The 18,997-nt window shown below is 37.1% G+C and overlaps 1 protein-coding gene across 1 annotated transcript in view; it reads left to right on the top strand.

Annotated features, from left to right (window-relative positions):
* The window catches only part of AFG3L2 (AFG3 like matrix AAA peptidase subunit 2), a 41,625-nt gene extending 25,898 nt beyond the window's left edge, over positions 1-15,727 (top strand). The window contains exons 13-17 of the mRNA XM_037508864.2: positions 1,080-1,190; positions 3,826-3,941; positions 6,716-6,916; positions 8,899-9,093; positions 14,918-15,727. Of these exons, the coding sequence (XP_037364761.1) occupies positions 1,080-1,190; positions 3,826-3,941; positions 6,716-6,916; positions 8,899-9,093; positions 14,918-15,160 (866 nt within the window). The 3' untranslated portion in view covers positions 15,161-15,727. The remainder of the gene's footprint in view (positions 1-1,079; positions 1,191-3,825; positions 3,942-6,715; positions 6,917-8,898; positions 9,094-14,917) is intronic.
* Positions 15,728-18,997: the final 3,270 nt, after the last annotated feature.

The following is an 18,997-nucleotide window of genomic DNA, read 5'->3' as shown; positions in this document are numbered from 1 at the left end:
CTGTCTTTTTGATAGTAGCCATCCTTGTGGAAATGAAGTGATATATCATAATTTTGATTTTAATTTCTCTAATGATTAGCACAGAGTTTTAAATATAAGATGTGATCTTTCTTCTCATTCCCTGTCTCCCTCTTCTAAACTCAAAAGGAAATGAAAAGAACATTTGATAAGTTTAAGAAGATTACACATGACTCTATGGTCAGAAGACGACAGACATCTTAAATTTCCCAGGGGACCTAACTTTTTTTTTAAAGATTTATTTGTTTATGCATACAAGAACTGAGGGTACAGGCCAGAAGTGTGGGGGGGGGTGAGAGGATTCACCAGAGACAGAGTGGGGAGCAGATCAGGCAGACTGACTGAAATACACTGCTAAGGGGACCAGTGGGGGGAGACAGGAGAGGTCTGCTGCGCCATGTGGGTAGATCTCTGCAGGCTGGGGATCGAACTCGTGAGGCAGAGGCTACGGATAGCTTCAAAGTGCTGTGCTTAACAACCCTTGTGCCACCAGGGAACCCCAGGACCTAACTTTTTACTTTTACTTTTTGTCTTTGGACTTTATGTTTGTTCATTGAGCACTTATATTGTACTGTAGCTTATTTGTGTTTCCATTTACTTTATCTGAAACAGTCATTTAAAGATTCTGTGGGTCTAAGAAGCTCTTGGATAGTTTCACCTGTTTAACTTTTCATTGTTTAACTGAATGAACTAGGTTACTTTAATGCTTATGCTTTTCATTTCATGTAAGTCCCTTTCCCAATAGATGGTGAAAATAAGTTTACTAACATTCTTTTAAAATACTGTCTTAGTTTTCTATTATATAAACCATATTGTCTACGATGGTAAATGTTAACCCATTGTTGCCTATTACTAATACTTATCTCAGGTCAAAGGATTGTTCCTAGGCTATTAATGAATCCTAGAATAGCTTAGGGTTAACATGAACCAAACTGAATTATATTTACATTAAACCTTTATCGAATCTGCTGAATTGACTGTGAAATCGGTCATTTGTAATGGGTAACTAATGAGTTTGAGTATACTTGATGGGTAAATTGTTCTTTGTGTTTATTTTGCAGGAGCTGATGTTGCTAATGTCTGTAATGAAGCTGCTTTGATTGCTGCGAGACACCTTTCAGATTCTATAAATCAAAAACACTTTGAACAAGCAATTGAACGAGTCATTGGTGGTAAGGCAGCTGAATGTAACTCAAATTAAAAGGTGGATAAAATGAATATAAGGCTAGGGATTCTCTGTTCTGGCAAGACTTGAAGCAAAGAACTGTCCTAGGGCATCCCTATCTACTTGGGCCCTGCCCCCTTTTGCTGTCTGTATAGGTCACTGAGTAGATGTTGGTTGAATCTGAGACAAATAATCCACACTCGCCCTCCCTCACATAGACAGCAAGGAAAAAGGTGTCTTCCCTTGAATTATACCAATCTAGTTTTTTGTAAACACTCATAACTTTCCTATTTTTAAAAACTTTATTACAGGGGTTAAATATGCTCTGTGCTTGAAATAATGATGAATAAAAACTGTAACCTGAATTTGCTCAATCCACCACCACAGCAGAGGTCACATGATGTATTTTCTTTGCTGCCTAGTAGCTTATAGCTTAATATCCATAAAAAGGTTACTAGCAATTCAAGAATTTGTGCATTCAAAGGAGGGAAAAGTGGTCCATTAGCGCTTCAAAGAAGAGACAGTTTTAAATTAGGATTGGTAGAAAGAGGGAATAAGGCATGTCATGGAAGTGGCATGAACAGAAACTGGTTTGGAGTTAGCTGTTTCAGGGAGGGAAGTAAACTCTTAGATCCAAGTTCCTGTGGAAAGTGAGGCAAAAAGTTAAATTTAAGTCTAAATTTTAGAAAACCCTGAATGTTGACCTTAAAGGCTTTTTATTTTTTAATTAAATTTTTTTTTTACTAATTAAACTTATTTTCTTACATCACTGTAGGCCCCATAGCAGATGTTAGCATAGGTAGTCTCAGTGGCAATAGACAACAAAAAGACAACCTTAGAGGCCATGGGAAGACGGTGACGCTCCAAGAGAAACTCCTGCTTCTGAGGCAGGCAGGATATGTACAAAGACTCTGCAGCACTATGGTGGTGTGCAGGGGGGGATCCCAGGCAGAGGAAAAGGTGCCCATCAGTAAATGTTGCCAAATGCCCACAATCAGTGGCAGAGGAGAAAAAAATGAGTCAGCAAAATCACCAAAGCTGTGTCACAGGCTGAATGGTGCATTGGTGAATAAGACAAAGAAGCAGTGCCATTAAAAGAGACCTAGGAGGTTGGAGAAGATGGGAGATGGGCAGGGACATGGTTATAAAGGAGTTGACAACAGCAGCCCCAAGCGATGTGGGTACATTAAGGACAATGATGTTTGGATTTGGCAAGGAGACTCATTTCCTGGTAACTTGACAATGGCAGTTTCGGTTGGTTGGAGAGTACCAAGCCATATTCATGGATAGTTCATTGAAGATTTAGAGCTAGTGTAGCAAAGCGCTTAACTGCAGGGGTAGGTTCAACAAACACCTAATATTGAATGAATTAACAGGCCAATATTCCAGAAATTTATTAGGAAAAGATAAAATCTAAGGTGATAGAATTGTGGATGGAATTAAAGTAATTTGCTGTAGAGACAGATGAAAATTGCTTATTTGTGGTGCTTTTTTAGGTCAAAGGGAATCTCAATGCTTCATAGAAAAGAGAGTGTGTGAAAGAGAACAGGGTGGCAAGGAGAGTAGGGGCCTTTGCCCTGTGGTGGACAGGTACTTATCTATTTACAGCTCAGCTATTGTAAAGAGTCATAAGCAATTTTTCTGTAAAGAATAGCATCCTGAAAAAAACAAAAATTCCTTTGAATTTTAGGGTTTGTTTCAGGCAAGCAAGAACTGTTTATCTATGGAAAAAGAGGTCTTGTTAACTCAGCTCTGTAATTTCCCATCCTTGTAGTGATGTTACATACTTGTCTTGGATTATATCATTTCATTATTTTTTTAGTTTTCCAAACTCTTCAATATATTAACAGTTGAGAAATCCTCTCTAATGGGTTGCCATGATGAAACAAAACTTATGGTATGATTTCTTTGTACAAACTATGTACGGTCATTTTTTAACAGTGCAAAGATACAAACAAGGTCCAGTGTCAACCTGTATCCATACCAGGGAGGACTCATGCTTGGATTAGGGGTCCTTTAGCTCTGTAGTCAGTATGCCAGCCACCACAGCATTTCCTGGGGTTTATCTTTTCTAGTCTAACTGCTGCTGCTTTGCCTGGCTCTTGGAACCCCTTGAGCTTTTTGGTTATGTGAAAGGTGCTGCAGCATTAGCTTCGCTGACTCTAAATAGGTATTCCCAGATCCTGTTAACTAGCTGAGTACTCCCTGTGATTACCGTCTGCCTTTAGTCAGGGAAGAGATAGCATGCAGTCTCTTATGGCAGGCATCTTTGTTTACCCAGTGCTGGACAACTCCAAATACCTAGACTAAACAGGGTGAGTTCTTTCCAGATTTTTAAATTTTCTATAAATTTTATGTTTTAAATTGATCTAGGTATTGAGTTTTCTTTGACATTTCTATTTCTCAAAACCATAATTAATAAAAAAGTAGGCCTGGGATAATTGTTGTTAAATGTTTTTTTGCTGTAATTGGCCATATTTTGAAGTTGATCCTTTGCTTTTATTCTGACCTCAGTTGGGAATTGTTGGGTTGTTATAGGCTGCTTACATCCTCTGTAAAGCAGTGTGTAGTATTGTATAACTGTTGCTCTATGCTGGAGTTACTAAAGCAATAGCTTTTGGTTTTTTGTATTATTTTATCAGGCTTAGAGAAAAAAACCCAGGTTCTCCAGCCTGAGGAAAAGAAGACTGTGGCATACCATGAGGCAGGTCATGCAGTTGCTGGCTGGTACCTGGAACATGCAGACCCACTCTTAAAGGTAAGGCAGCTTGTGTTGAACAGTAGGCAAGCCAACTTAGTCATGTCCGTAACTGAGAAGATTGCATTTCCACGAAGGATAAATATTAAAAGAAATTTGCTAGAAATTTCTGGAAGCGATGGTGGAAGCAAAAAGTGCCCAGAAGCAGACCAAATTGGAAGAGAGTTTACTCTCAAAAAGCAGCATTGCAAAGAATTGGGAGTTTGTAGCTTTCTTGTGTAAGCATATTCCCTAACCTCCAAGGCCCCAGTGGTAGAAAATACTGAACTTACCATCTTGAGGAAGCAGAGGAGTAAAGTTAGGGTTTGAAGAATAATGGAAAAGTAACATGAAACTCCTGAAAATAGGAAAGCTACAAAGTGTTTAGACCCAAATCCAACTAGTAACTGCACAGTTTCCTGACTGGCTGCTAAGCTTGGTATACATAGGAAGACCCCAGAAAGCCTGGCAAAAAAGGAAGCAGAGACCAAAGAGACAAAGTGCACCAAGTAAGAGTGTTCAATTTTCTGTTTTTTTTTTTTCCAACCATGTACCTTTCTCAAACAAATATAGCACAGATAGGCAGGAAGCAGCAGCCTAGCTAACTGCTGATGTTAAGGAACATCTGGAAATTGAGGGGAGTCCCTTGAATGAAGGAAGGTGACCACAGAGAAAACTTGAAAGTGTGTGAGAAACATCATAAGTAATCTACAAAAAAAGACATTAGAACCAAGAAGTGAAGTTAGCAAGGTTGCAGAATTGAAGGTTACTTTACAGAGATCAATTGTATTCCTATGTATTAGCAATGAACAATTAGAAAGTGAAATTTTAAAAATTCAGTTTCATTTATAACAACATCCAGATGCATGAAATCTATAGGAATAAATTTATCAAAATATGTGTAGGACCTGTACATTGAATTGAACAAAACCTAAATAAAAATAGAGATATACCATGTTCTTGAAATGTTATGATGTCATTTCTTCCCAAATTGATCAGTACAATCTGTCAGTTACAGCAGATGTTTAGGGTAGAAATTGACAAGATTATGTAACATATGGGAATGCAGATCAACACAGTCATAGTAATGAAGACTATAGTATGGTGAAAGGACTGATAACAGATCAGTAGATGGAGGAGTCCAGAAATAGACCTTTCCACTAATTGGTTAATGATTGTCAATGGAGGTACCAGAGCAAATCAAGGATTGTCTTACCAGTAAATGATTTTGTCAGCACTGTATTCATGTGAAAAAAGAAGTGAACATTAACTCTTACATCAAATGCAGAAAATTAATTTGAAATAGATTGTAAAAAACTAATAAAATTTCTAGAAGAAAACACAGGTAAAAATCTTAGTAGCCTTGCTAGGTCAAATTTTCTTAAAAAACATGAACATGAACCAGAAAAAACATGAACCAAAAAACATGAACCAGAGAAAAAGTAAATTAGATTTTATCAAACTTGAAACCTTTTTATTTTTTAAAGACACTATTAATAAAATAAAAGGCAAGCCATGTACTTTGAAGATAGTTACAATATGTATATAAGACAAAGGACTTGTATGTAGAATATGTAAAGAACTTTCAAAATTCAATAAGAAGGTAAGTAACCCAATAAAACAACAGGCAAAAGATTTGAGCATAGATTCCATAAAAGGTTTGTGAATGGACATTAAGCACATACAGACATTGAGTATCATTAGTCATCGTGGATGTGCAAATTAAGCATAATGCAATGCCCCCTCACACCCATTAGAATGGTTAAAAAAATTAGTGATTGGTGTTAATAATAATATTCAGTGTTAATAATATGGAATGTTGGAAAATTTGTACATTACTGATGGGAATGTAGAGGGAAAACAGTCTGGCACTTTCTCATGTAGGTAAAAAATGCTTCCCTACAACTAGTCTCAACTTCTATATATTTACCCAAGAGAAATGAGAACATGTTCACATAAAGACTTGTGCTGTTTTATTCATAAGTGTCAATAAAATGAAAGCAACCCTAGAGTGAAATATATATTTTATATGTTATACTATGGAATACTACTACACAGCAGTAAAATAAATGAACTATTCATAACCACAACCATGGGGGGGTTGAATCTCAAAAACAGGAACAGTAAAGTATATACTGTGTGATTTCACTTATCTGCGATTCTAGAAATTCTAATCCACAGGAACTGAAAGCTTATCTGTGGTTGCTTGGAATGGAAATGGAAAGAAAGGATGACTACAGAGGGCTATGAGGGAATGTTTTAGTGATGAAAAGACTGTTGTCTTCATTGTGGGAGGTTGTGTTTGCCAGAACTCTGAATTGTACATTTAAATTGGGTGAATTGTATATAAATCATCTTTTGGTAAAGTTGATTTTTTGAAAATTAAAGAAATTTACAGTTAAAAAAGAAGACTAGAAAAGGATAAGGCTGCTAGCATCCTTGTTTGCTTTCCCTTTTATCCTCCAAAGTGGGGACATGGTGCTGACTGACAGATGGAATGGAGCCTGCACTGTATTTAAGTTGTCAGGAGGTAAGATAACTCACTAGTAGTCTTTTTGTCAAGACTGGAAAATTTCAGTTGAGTTTATAAAGAAACAAAAAATACTTGTAGAATTATAAGGTGAAGTTATTCTAAGAGGATGTATTCCTCCTGAATAGTCACTTCTGCTAGAGTTAGAATTTATCTGGCCAAGACTGATGGATCGCCCACAATTGTCTTACATAAGTGAGTTTATCTATCGGTAAATAGACATGATCAAGTCTATTTAGCATTTTGTGTGTTTCCTACTCACCAGGTCTCCATCATCCCAAGGGGCAAAGGACTAGGTTATGCTCAGTATTTACCCAAAGAACAATACCTGTACACCAAAGAGCAGCTTTTGGACAGGATGTGCATGACTCTGGGTGGCCGGGTATCAGAAGAAATCTTCTTTGGAAGGATTACAACTGGCGCTCAAGATGACTTGAGAAAAGTAACTCAGAGCGCTTATGCCCAAGTAAGTATAAGAAATGGGGTGTTTCTTCCTAGTTTCTTGCAATATTTGTGCGAGAAATGGACATTCATGAATGGCGTTAAAACAATGCTATTGTGTTTGGCTTAGACCTTTTAGGCAAGGATTATTTTCTTAAATCCATTTTAAAACAATCAAAACTTAGGAAAATAAACTTTTTATAGTATAGTATTTAAAGTTTATTTCCTAGAACACACACACACATAAAGTATATAAGTAGAGTTTAAGGTTCACTTAGCCTGTGTCATCCCACTTGAAAGACTGGACTCCAACTAAGAGCCCAGCTCTTTTAAGTTTCCTGCCTTCCTGCTGGGAGCAACCACTCTTCTGATTTTCGTTATCATCATGGCCTTGGTGTGTATATCCCCAAATAATGTAGTTTTACTGCCTTGGAACCTTATAGAAGTGACTTTCTTTGGGAATTCCTATTACTCGTATGTCTGCTCATCTTTGCTAGTCTTCTGTCACTTCCTCAAATTCTTTTCATGACACTTAGGAGTACATGTTCTCACCTCTTCAAATGTATATTATCATAGCACATCCACCAGTGAACTCCCAGTAACCCTCTCCTCCATCTTTTGTTCTCTCCCTCTTTTCCTCATAACTTCAGTTCTACGGTCAGAGTTGGGGTTTTGGTTGGTGTCTCTTCTTTTGCTTTGTTTGTTAATATTCCATATACACTGGAGTTTCCAGTATTTGTCTTTCTCCTTCTGATTTACTTTGTTTAGCATAATCCCCTCCAGTTCCATCTATGTTGTCATAAATGGCAAGTTTTCGTTGTTTTTTTTTTTAATCACTGAGTAGTATTTCGTTGAGTATATATACCACATCTTTATTCATTCATAGTCATTATGTTGTTTCTATATTTGGCTATTATAAACAGTATTGCAGTGGACATAGGAGTACATGCATTCCTTTGAATTCATGTTTTTATGTTCTTTATTTAGATTCTTAGAAATGGAATTGTTGGGTCATGTGGTCCATCTATTTTTAATATTTTGAGAAACCGCCATACTGTTTTCCATAGAGGCTGGATCAGTGCATTCCCACCAACAGTGTAGGAGGTTTCCTTGCTCTACAATCCCACCAACACTTGCTGACCTTTTTTGATATAGTTCATTCTCAGAGGTGTGAGGTGATAATCTCATTGTGGTTTTGGTTTTCATTTCCTTGATCAAAAGTGATGATGAGCACTTTTTCACATGCCTGTTGGGCCTTTGTGTGTCTTCTTTGGAGAAGTGGCTATTCAGATTTGCTCATTTTTTGATTGGGCTGCTATCTTCTTATAAGTTGTTTGAATTATTTATAAATTTTGGGTATTAACCCCTTGTCAGACATATGATATGCAAATACTTTCTCCCATTCAGTGGGATGTCTTTTCTGTTGCTTTCACAAGTCTTAAAAATACGTAACTTCATACTTTCTGAGTTCTCCTGCCCCTTACTTCTATCTGGACCTTCTCTTTTGTAGTCAGTTTGCATTTTACTTCTAGAAGTTTCTTAATGTGAGGCTTTGTCTGGTAAGATTTGGGGGCTTGTGAGTCCAGACTAGGCTAGCCCCTTTAACCAGATCCCTTGTGGACTTAGGGGACAGACAAATGCAAGCTCCCCTCTGGCTTCACTTCTCAGGTTGGCCCACCACTCCTTCCAGGGGACTCATGTTTTCTCAGGTCTGTCAGATACATCTTGCTTCTCTTCTACTTCCTCATGTGCAGAGTATAATAATATGCAGGTCTTATGCCTATTGCAATTTGTCACCTAATCTTGTAGATGTTTGTGATCTTCTGGTCTTGTGTTCCTAGTTGAGGTGTTTAAAATGCTGTCAAAGGCCACCATGTAGATATTGGAAGTAGCATTACAGTGAAATGTGGGCTTAATGTCATTGGAAATACTTATTACCATTTTATGAAAATATGTTGGTCTGTCAGAAAAAACGGATGGCATGACTAATCATGTCTTCCTTTTCAGATTGTTCAGTTTGGCATGAATGAAAAGGTTGGGCAAATCTCCTTTGACCTCCCTCGTCAGGGGGACATGGTGTTAGAGAAACCTTACAGTGAAGCCACTGCAAGACTAATTGATGATGAAGTACGGATACTTATTAACGAAGCTTATAAAAGAACAGTAGCTCTTCTCACAGAAAAGAAAGCTGATGTGGAGAAGGTAGGTGCCATTTGTACAAATAATCCTCTGTACAGTTGTAAAAAAGAATGATATGGTTAATTTCTAAACAATTAGCATTTACTTTATATGGCTAACTCTTGGGTTCTTTAGTTTATTCTGATATTCCTGTGTCTGCTCTGTCTCCATAAGGTGGTAGGAAAGTAGTGGTGAGCAAATGCTTATGTGATCCTGACACTGTGGCTCTTTGAAATATTAAAGGATTAAAACAGGATTAAAAATGTCCACTAGGGACTACACAATAAACAGTTGAGTCAGCATTCTTCCCAACAAATACTTTACCAGTCTAAATAATGAGCATGAGGGACTGGTTGGCTCTTGCCACTTTTTTTTTTTTTTTAAACCTCTGGGATAAACAGATAGTGAAAGATGAAAGGGCAAGTAAAAGGAGCAGTCAAACTAGGTAAGTAGGAACTGGCACATGAAAACTATGCTTGGATTAATTATGAACTTACATGCTTCATGTTTTCTGTTGATCCTCATTTGTTAGCATCTCCAAAAGGGAGGAGTCCTTTCTGAATTTTGTGGATTTTGTGTATCCAGTAAACTTGATTTTTCAGAATTCATACCACCAAAATGGAGTTTTTGTCATTTCATAAGCACAACAGAAATGAAAAATACTTTTAAAAAGGGATTGACACAGATAAAAGCCTGTTTGTATAATGGGGATCAAGGAAGGAGGATGAGTAAGAGAAAGGCTTTAAAAATTTATTTAAAGAAATAAGAGCTAAGAACCTCTCTAATCTAGGGAAAGATCTATATAGTCCTGATCCAGGGGACCCAAAGAGTCACAAACAAAAATAAATCCAAACAAAAATATTATGATCAAACTGCTAAAAATTAATGATAAGGTTACTAAAATTGTCCAGAGAAAGAAGAGTTACATACAAGGAAATACCTGTTAGATTATCTGCAGCTACTCAGTGGAAACTTTGCAAGTAAGAAGGAAATGGCAGAAATATTTACAGCTCTAAAAAGGATTTTCACCCTAGAATACTATATTCAGCCATACTGAAGGAGAGATAAGCAGCTTTATAGAAAATAAAAAGACTATCTCATCACCATGCTAACCTTGAATGAAATAACAAAGGGATTTTATAAAATTACAATTTCATGTGGAACTAGCAGAAACCAAAATTGTACAGTATGAAGAAGGAGGAGGAGAATAAAAACATGTATCAGTAGAACAAAATTGAGATCAAACCATTCAACAGATTGCAAATATGGACATAAAATGTTAATTAACCTCAGTGTGACCTCAAATCAAAAATCTATAGTAACACAGGATTATATTGTTTCTATAACTTGGCTATTACAAATAGTATTGCAATGGACCACTCTTAACTCCCATACACAAAAATTCAAAATGAACTAAAGACTTAGGAATAAACTCCAGAGTGTAAATATGTAGATGAAATCTTAGGCAGTAAGTTTTATAACATCAGTGATCAAGAGGTATTTGATGACTCAGTATATATGGCAAGGGAAATAAAAACAAGAATAAACAGTTGGGATTACCTCAGTTAAAAACCTTTTACACAAGAAAAAAAATATTGCCAGATTAAAAAGATATCCTGCTGAGTGGGAGAAGGTAGTCACACATCACACAATTTACAAGGGATTGATACCCATTATATACGTAGAACTCATCCAGCTTAACAGAAACAGAAGCAATCCAGTTAAAATGTGGGCAGCAGATTTGAATAATTTTCCAAAGAGGATATATATACAGAAGGCCAACAGACATTAAAAAATGCTCATCATTATCTCTAATGAGAAAATGAAAATCAGAACCATAATGAGATAGTATCAGACACCTTTGAGAATGGCATATATCAAAAAGCTCCCCAACAGCAAATATTGGAAAGGATATAGAAAAAGAGGACCCCCCCCACTACATTGTTGGTGGGAATGTACATTGGTGCAACCATTCTTGAAAGCTACACGCACCTATCTGAAAATGGAAGTACTATATGACCCAGTCCTGCTTTTGGGTGTCTAAAGAAAACAAAGTCATCAAACTGAAAAATTTTGTGCTAAGATATGGGAGCAGCTCAAGTACCCACTGACAGGATTGCATAAAGAAGATGTAGTATATACACGTGGAATACTATTCAGCTAAAAGGAAAGATAAAATGTTGCCATTTATAGTAACATGGAACTTTAGGGGATTATATAAAACATAGTAAGCTAGAAAGATAAAGACAAATGTGCAACAGTTTCATATATATAAGTAATATAGGACTCAAAGCAGACAGACTGACAAAAGAAAATAAATATAAATCAGCAGACCGTGATAATCAAACTTAGGTTTCCAAGGTTGAGAGAGAGGAGAGGGAGAAAGGGTCAAGGGGGGTTAAAATTTTTTTTCTCTCTACCTTTGTATATTTTACTTCAAAAGAAAAAAACCTAGAAACTTTCAGTGAACTCTATTTCACAAGCTGAAATATTAAGAGTATTGATGCCTATAGTTTGTGAAGTGTATTAAGAAATAAGATGTTTAGATGGAATTACAGATTGATAGATAATGTGATTGAACTAAATATTGTAAAATATTAATAATAGACTCTAGATGATGAGTACATGAGTTTACCATAAAAAAAAACTCTTTTGTTTTTGTTAATATTATTTCATAATAAAAGCTAGAATTTTAGTTTGGAAAGCTCTACTTAGGGGAGGTTGATTTAGCAGTTATTTTTCATTGTTCTGATAGACAGGCACACAGCCAGTCAGGATTTCTTTCCAGATATGGCTCCAAAATTGCTAACTGGCAAATGAGAGTTTTCTCATCATTCAGTCATTTGGAAAGAGACATTTAATGTGGGTCCCAGTCCTGGGTCCTGCCACTCAAAACCATAAAGAAGATAAAACTTTAATTTTTGCTATGAAGAATTGTCAAGTTAGTGTGAATAAGTAATGGAAAGGAACGTTAGCAATATGGAGACCTGGTGAGCAGAGAAATGTGTGGGGAGGAGATAGTTGTAGAACTGTCTGCCTGGAGCAGATGAGGGTAGGGGGTTGGGGAGGGTGGACAAGGGGTTTGGGGAACCATGTCCTCTAAAACTAGATAGACTGTTTGGAAATACAATTTTAGAACTAGAAGTAACCTTCACAATGGTGTCACCCAGCCCCTTGTTTATTGGTAGGAGTCTTGAAGGAATCTTCAGTGGAAATGATTAAAAGTTTACCCATTAAGAGAGTGTTATGTCAGCTCCAGTGGATGGAAGAAACTATAACAAGGAGCAGCTAAGAGACTGTTGCAGGCATGTTTTAACTTTCCTGAGAGGTTGCTGGTGGTGACAGCAGAAATAGGAAGGTGGAAATAAGGCAAAAGCGGAGTTAAGGCACCAAGATGTGATGATTAAATGTAGAGAATAAGAGAAAACTCTCAGGGTGACTCAAAGATGCCCCCTAATGGAAGACACAGGTGGGTGCAGAGAAGGGCTCATCCTCATCCAAGACGACATGAACAGCAGGCATTTGCAAATGGTACATGGATAGGAGGACCAAGTCAGACAGAGGATCTCTTGGTGATCCGCTTATGGCCAGTTGTTGATAAGAAGGAAATTTGCAGTAAAAGATATCAGAGGACAGAATAGTTCACTCAAGATGACCAGACCTGGGAGCAGGGCTGTATAATGAGTCCACATGTGCACGCCACAGCTACCAGAGGGGCCAAGATAATTCACCAGTTACCTACCCCTCCAGGTATACAGTTCAAGTGCTGACAATAGTAATAAATGTTTGTGAGAGGAAAACTGGTTCAGTAGGATGAAATACTGCAGAGTTCTAAAGTATAAGAGAAAATTATATCTATTAAGAATGTTGAGCCACCAGGAAATAGGGAGATATCAAGGGAAGAGGTGCCTGGAACCTTTGCCACTGAGACACATGCCTTCTAGACCCTTGGCCTTATCTAATGGACTGAAACATTGGGCAAATTCATTTTGAAGGACCAAGACTTAGGAGACCAGAGTAACCAGCTGTCACTCACCCAGTGTCTTATGTGTTCAGGTATTGCCTACAATGCAATAACCTTTCTAAAACCCCCTACATGGGCCTCCCTGGTGGCGCAGGTGGTTAAACACAGCACTATGAAGCTATCCACAGCCTTTACAGCACGAGTTTGATCTCCAGCCAGGGAGCTACCCACATGGCACTTCTCCCCTCAGCAGTGTATTCAGTCAATCTGCCTTTTCTGTTCCCCACTCTATCTCTTGTGAATCCTCTCACACCCCCTGCCCCGCACCTCTGGCCTGTACCCCAGGTCTTGTATGAATAAATAAATAAATCTTTAAAAAAATAAAACTCCCTACAGCCTCATGAGGTAGCTAGATTATTGCCTTTACTTTACAGAAGAAACGAATACATAGAACGGTCAACTTACTTCGCTTAAGGTCATGCAGTTGCTAAGTGGCAGGACCAGGATTGGGACTCACATGTCCTGTCTGCGGAGCCCTCGCCATCAACCTCTAACTATTACCTGTGCTGTCAGCGTTGTTCTCCAAATTGAGGTGTGCTGAGTATAAAAGACACACTGGGTTTTGAAGTATGAAAAAAAGAATGTAAAAATATCAAGCATTGATTATATCATTACATGTTGAAGTGGTGATAACTTTTGATATATTGGGTTGAATAATAAATTTTTAAAATTTAAAGTGGTTACCCACAACTGTGTTAATAGACAAATTGAGAGTTAAAGATGGTCTCAGAAGAATCCTAAAGCTTTTATTTCTCTAAGTCTTATATATATAAACAATATATGAAAATCAGAGTATTTTAGCTTCCTGGTTATGTTTAAAGAAACTTTATCTCAAATATATAGACAAAAGTATATGTGGATAAAATGATACAACATCTGGGGTTTTTCTCAAATGTGAGCAGTACTTGGTGAAATATAAATGGCTCTAAGTCAGTAATTGTTGATAGTGGTTACATGGGGTTTAGTTATTCATTGTTTCATCTTTGTACATATTTGAAATAATCCAATAGTAAATTTTTCAAGAATTGAAAAGACACAGGAAAATTATTATTTGATATCTTTAGAAACAGCATTTAATGTAAGCTAACAATATTTTTAAAGTTACCTCAGGAACTAAACCTGTTTTATGAGATGAGTTTATAATTTAAACCATTTAACCATTTATGTTCTAACCATAACTACTCTTCCCTGCCCCCATCTCATCAATTGCCTTCATAGAGTTGGTCAGATGTTCCAGTTTCTGTGACCTGTTAAGATGTCAATGTCAGATTTATGGTTTGATCATATAAATGAATAGAACTTCAAGATATGTATTTTCACATTAACTTCCTTGGCTTCATTTTATATCTCTGTACTTGTTTAATTTTTTTAAAAACTAAAAGTTTCCTGCTCTTCCAGCCTTCCCCCTATTTTCTCCCCACCCATGACTTTTATTACTTTATATATCTTTCCAAAATTTCTTTCTGTATATATGTTAATAGAAAGATATATTTTTCCCTTACTTTAAAAGCAAATGTAGCATATGATGCACACCGTGCATCTTGCTTTTCTCATTGAATACCCTTCTCTTAAAGAGAATAGAGAAGTTCTTAATTACAGGTTTCCAATTGTTCATGGTATGCATGACCCACATTGTAGCCACTTCCTTTCTGATGGGTATTTGTTTTTCCAATATTTTGCACCACTTACTCAAAAGCTGTTAACTTTTTTGGTGTTCTTATATATATATATTTTTGGAGTGGGATTGACATAAATAAAAACATTATTAGCTTTGGGTAGACTTTCCTGAGTAAGTTCATCTAATTGGAATTGTTCCTGTTTCAGGTTGCTCTTCTATTATTAGAAAAAGAAGTATTAGATAAGAATGATATGGTTGAACTTTTGGGCCCGAGACCATTTGCAGAGAAATCTACCTATGAAGAATTTGTAGAAGGAACTGGCAGTTTGGATGAGGACACTTCACTTCCAGAGGGCCTTAAGGACTGGAACAAAGAGCGGGAAAAGGAGAAAGAGGAGACCCCAGAAGAGAAAATTGCCAACCAGATCCGAGGAGGGAGGCCATTTTAGTTTTTCATATTGTGATTTCAGTTTGTACGTTTTTTTCAACTCTGGCTTTCTCAGAGGAGTGAAAACTTCGCCAGATTGGTCATGATCAGCTGCCAGTCTGGATGAAGGGTGGGAAGAGGAGTACTAATTCCCACCCTCAGAAGTCACAGTAGGGATAGCAAGGTGACTTTCCACAGGACCCTAGGGAGAGCATGTCCTCTGTCCTCACTGAGCTCTGGGGCAGTGGCGGGCACTCAGGCATTGTTCCTGCTCCACGTTGGTGAAGCCAGCTGGTATGTGTCAGGGTAGAGAATCCGAAGGCGTACCAAAGAGGTATAATTTCCTCTTCCCATCACCCCACTCTTCATTCCTGTTTCCCTTCAGAACTTCCCTCTGAGGAAGAATGATGAAGTTAAATTGGAGTCTTGATAAAAATATTTTAAAGATGGAATCCAAGTCACATGTTGCTGTTTAAATGGAATGGTTTTCTACAGAGAGCTGTAACATATTTAAAAATATGAATGTATTATGTAAATATGGCTTCTTTACATCAGAAATAAAGTGTAAACACTGTACTTTTTTCCTCTGAACACACAAAGGGTCACTTTATTCTTGGAATACTTTTTTTTTTAAAGATTTATTTATGCATACAAGAACTGGGGTGTAGGCCAGTGGTGTGGGAGGGTGAGAAGATTCACCAGAGACAGAGTGGGGAGCAAAACAGGCGGATCCACTGAAATACACTGCTGAGGGGGAGGTGGGCGACATAGGAGAGGTCTGCTGCACCATGTGGGTTAACTCCCTGGCCAGGAATCAAATTCATGTTGCAGTGGCTTGCGATAGCTTGATAGTGTTGTGTCTTTAACCCCTGTGCCACCAGGGAGGCCCTTCTTGTTAAAAAAACACAATGGAAAGCAATTAAGTGTTTTTACTGTTTAGAAAGGAATCCTTGAAAAATCTTAGCCTTGTTGTTTCTCATCAATCCCCATGAAAGACTTAGTAACTTCTAAATTTGCAATTCCTGGAGTGATGAACTCTGGCTGTAAGTATGTTGATACCGAGTCAGTACGTGCAATAATGACATCATTTTATGTCCTCACGAGATCATTTGTAAACAGACTTTGGCCGCACTGTCTGACTCTGTCATCATAGTGGCCAGGCAGGCTGTTTCAAGCCATCTCCTGGATTCTGGAGGAGGGCAGTGATACTAGGAGGAACCCTGTACCCTGGATCATCTTCCATGACATCCACAGATGTGGTCTGAATCATTTACTGTTACTGTTACAGGAATACCCTGTGATCTGCAGTTTCAGTTATTCCTAGTCAGTCCAAAATACTATGTACAATAAGCTATTTTGACAAAACAAGTCACATAACTGCTTTATAAGTTGTTCATTTATTACAATCCCTAATATATACATTAAACTATCATGTATGTATAGGAAGAACATATAAATACAGGTTTCAGTCCTCTCTTTGGTTTCAGGCATCCCCTTATGGATCTTAAACTGTTCACCCGAGGGTAAGGATGGGCTAATGTAAGGAAGGAGTTATGTAGTATGTGTGGTTCCAGCAAAGCTGAAGTCTACAGTGTTGCAAACCTGCATCAGAATTCTTTTTTTTAATAATTTATTTTATATAATTCTTACATCATTTTTCATTTTTGAACAATGTATGCATTTTCATTTTGGTTATATTCCCCGTACAATTCCCAGCCCCCTTATTTTGGACCAAATCCCTCCGCTTCCCCCCCGCCCCCATTAGAGTGTCTCTGATTTATGGTTGCTTGTTCCTTTTGATTTTTTCTTTATTATAATTAGTCTTTTTCCTGGTCCCTTATTTATGTTTTCTAAATTCCTGCTATGAGTGAGGTCAACTGATGTTTTTCCTTTTCTTTCTGGCTTAGTTCGCTGAGCATGATCCCTTCTAGCTCCATCCATGTGGCTGCAAATTGCATGAGTTTATCTTTTTTGATTGCTGAGTAATATTGCATGGTGTATATGGACCACATCTTCTTGGTCCTGTCATCTATTTTTGGGCATTTGGGTTGTTTCCATAGCTTAGCTATTGTAAATAGTGCTGCTATAAACATAGGGGTACAGGTGCCCTTTTAAATTAATGTTTCTGTGTCCTTTGGGTAAATAACTAGGAGTGAAATTGCTGGATCATATGGAAGCTCTGTCTTTAGTATGTCAAGAAATCTCCACACAGCTCTCCATAGTGGTTGGACCAGTTTGCACTCCCACCAACAGTGCAGGAGAGTTCCTTTTACTACACAACCTCACCAACATTTGTTGTTGCTAGTTTTTTTAATATGTGCCATTCTCACTGGTGTAAGATGGTATCTCATTGTAATTTTGATTTGCATTTCCCTGATTACAAGTGATGTTGAACATTTTTTCATAAGCCTGTTGGCCATTTGCATTTCCTCTTCAGAGAAGTTTCTTTTTAGCTCTTCTGCCCATTTTTTGACTGGATTATTTTCTTTGTTTTTTGTTGAGTCTCATCAGCTCTTTGCAGATTTTTGTGATCAGTCCTTTTTCATTAGTGGTGTGTGCAAAAATTTTCTCCCAGTCGGTGGGGTTTCTCTTTGTTTTTGTTATTGTCTCTTTTGCTGTGCAGAAGCTCTTTAATTTGATGTAGTCCTGGCTGTTTATCTTTGCTTTCACTATCACTGCTTTGGGTGATGTGTTTGTAAAGATGTCTTTGAGGTGCATGTCATGTAGTGTTTCGCCTATATTTCCTTCTATATATTTGTTTTCAGGTCTTATGTCTAGTTCTTTAATCCATTTTAAGTTGGTTTTTGTGCATGGTATGAGTTAGTAGTCAAGCTTCATTCTTTTGCGTGTAGCAACCCAGTTTTCCCAGCACCATTTATTGAACAAACTTTGTTTGCTCCAATGCATAATCTTTGCTCCTTTGTCAAAGATTAGTTGACCATAAATCTGTGGGTTTATTTCTGGATTTTGTATTCAGTTCCATTTGTCAGTGTGTCTGTTCTTGTTCCAATACCTTGCAGTTTTGATGATTATGGCTTTGTAGTATAGTTTGAAGTCTGGGAGTTTGATACCGCCATTCCCTTCTTTTTTTTTTTTTTTTCAGGAGAGCTTTGGCTATTCAGGGTTTTTGGTGATTCCATATGAATTTCATCAATAATTGTTCTATTTCTTTGAAGGATGTCATTGAAATTTTTATTGGAATAGCATTGAATCTGTAAATTGCTTTTGGTAGGATGGCCATTTTGATAATGTTTATTCTTCCAATACATGAGCAGGGAATATCTTTCCATTTCTTTGTGTCTTCTTCTATTTCTTTTAATAGTGTTTTATAGTTTTCTTTGTATAGGTCCTTTACCTCTTTTGTTAGGTTTATTCCCGAGTATTTGATTTTTTTTGTTTCAATAATAAAAGGGATTTTTTTTTTTATTTCTTCTTCTTCAGATTTACTGTTGGTGTATAGGAAGGCTACTGATTTTTGTGTGTTGATTTTGTATCCTGCCACTTTGCTAAACTGATTGATTAGATTATTTAGTTTTTCTGTGGAGTTTTGGGGTTTTCTATGTATATTATCATATCATCTGCAAATAGTGATAGTTTTAACTTCTTCCTTCCCTATTTGGATTCCTTGTATGTCTTTCTCTTGTCTTATTGCTCTGGCTAGGACTTCCAGTATTATTTGAAAAGCAGTGGTGAGACTGGACATCCTTGTCTTGTTCCAGATCTTTTTTTTTTTTTTTTTTTATTAAACTATTTTTTTTTTTTTTTTAATAGAGGCATGTTTTTTATTTATTTATTTATTCATTTGTTTGTTTTTGTTTATACATGCACTGGGTACAGTCAGAAGCGCGGGAGGGTGAGA

The sequence above is a fragment of the Talpa occidentalis genome, unplaced genomic scaffold (genome assembly GCF_014898055.3).
Source record: "Talpa occidentalis isolate TD23 unplaced genomic scaffold, MPIMG_talOcc4v2.1 talOcc4.13, whole genome shotgun sequence".
Classification (NCBI taxonomy): domain Eukaryota; kingdom Metazoa; phylum Chordata; class Mammalia; order Eulipotyphla; family Talpidae; genus Talpa; species Talpa occidentalis.
Note: the sequence above shows the minus strand (reverse complement) of the source record. Positions and strands in the feature narration are given on the sequence as shown.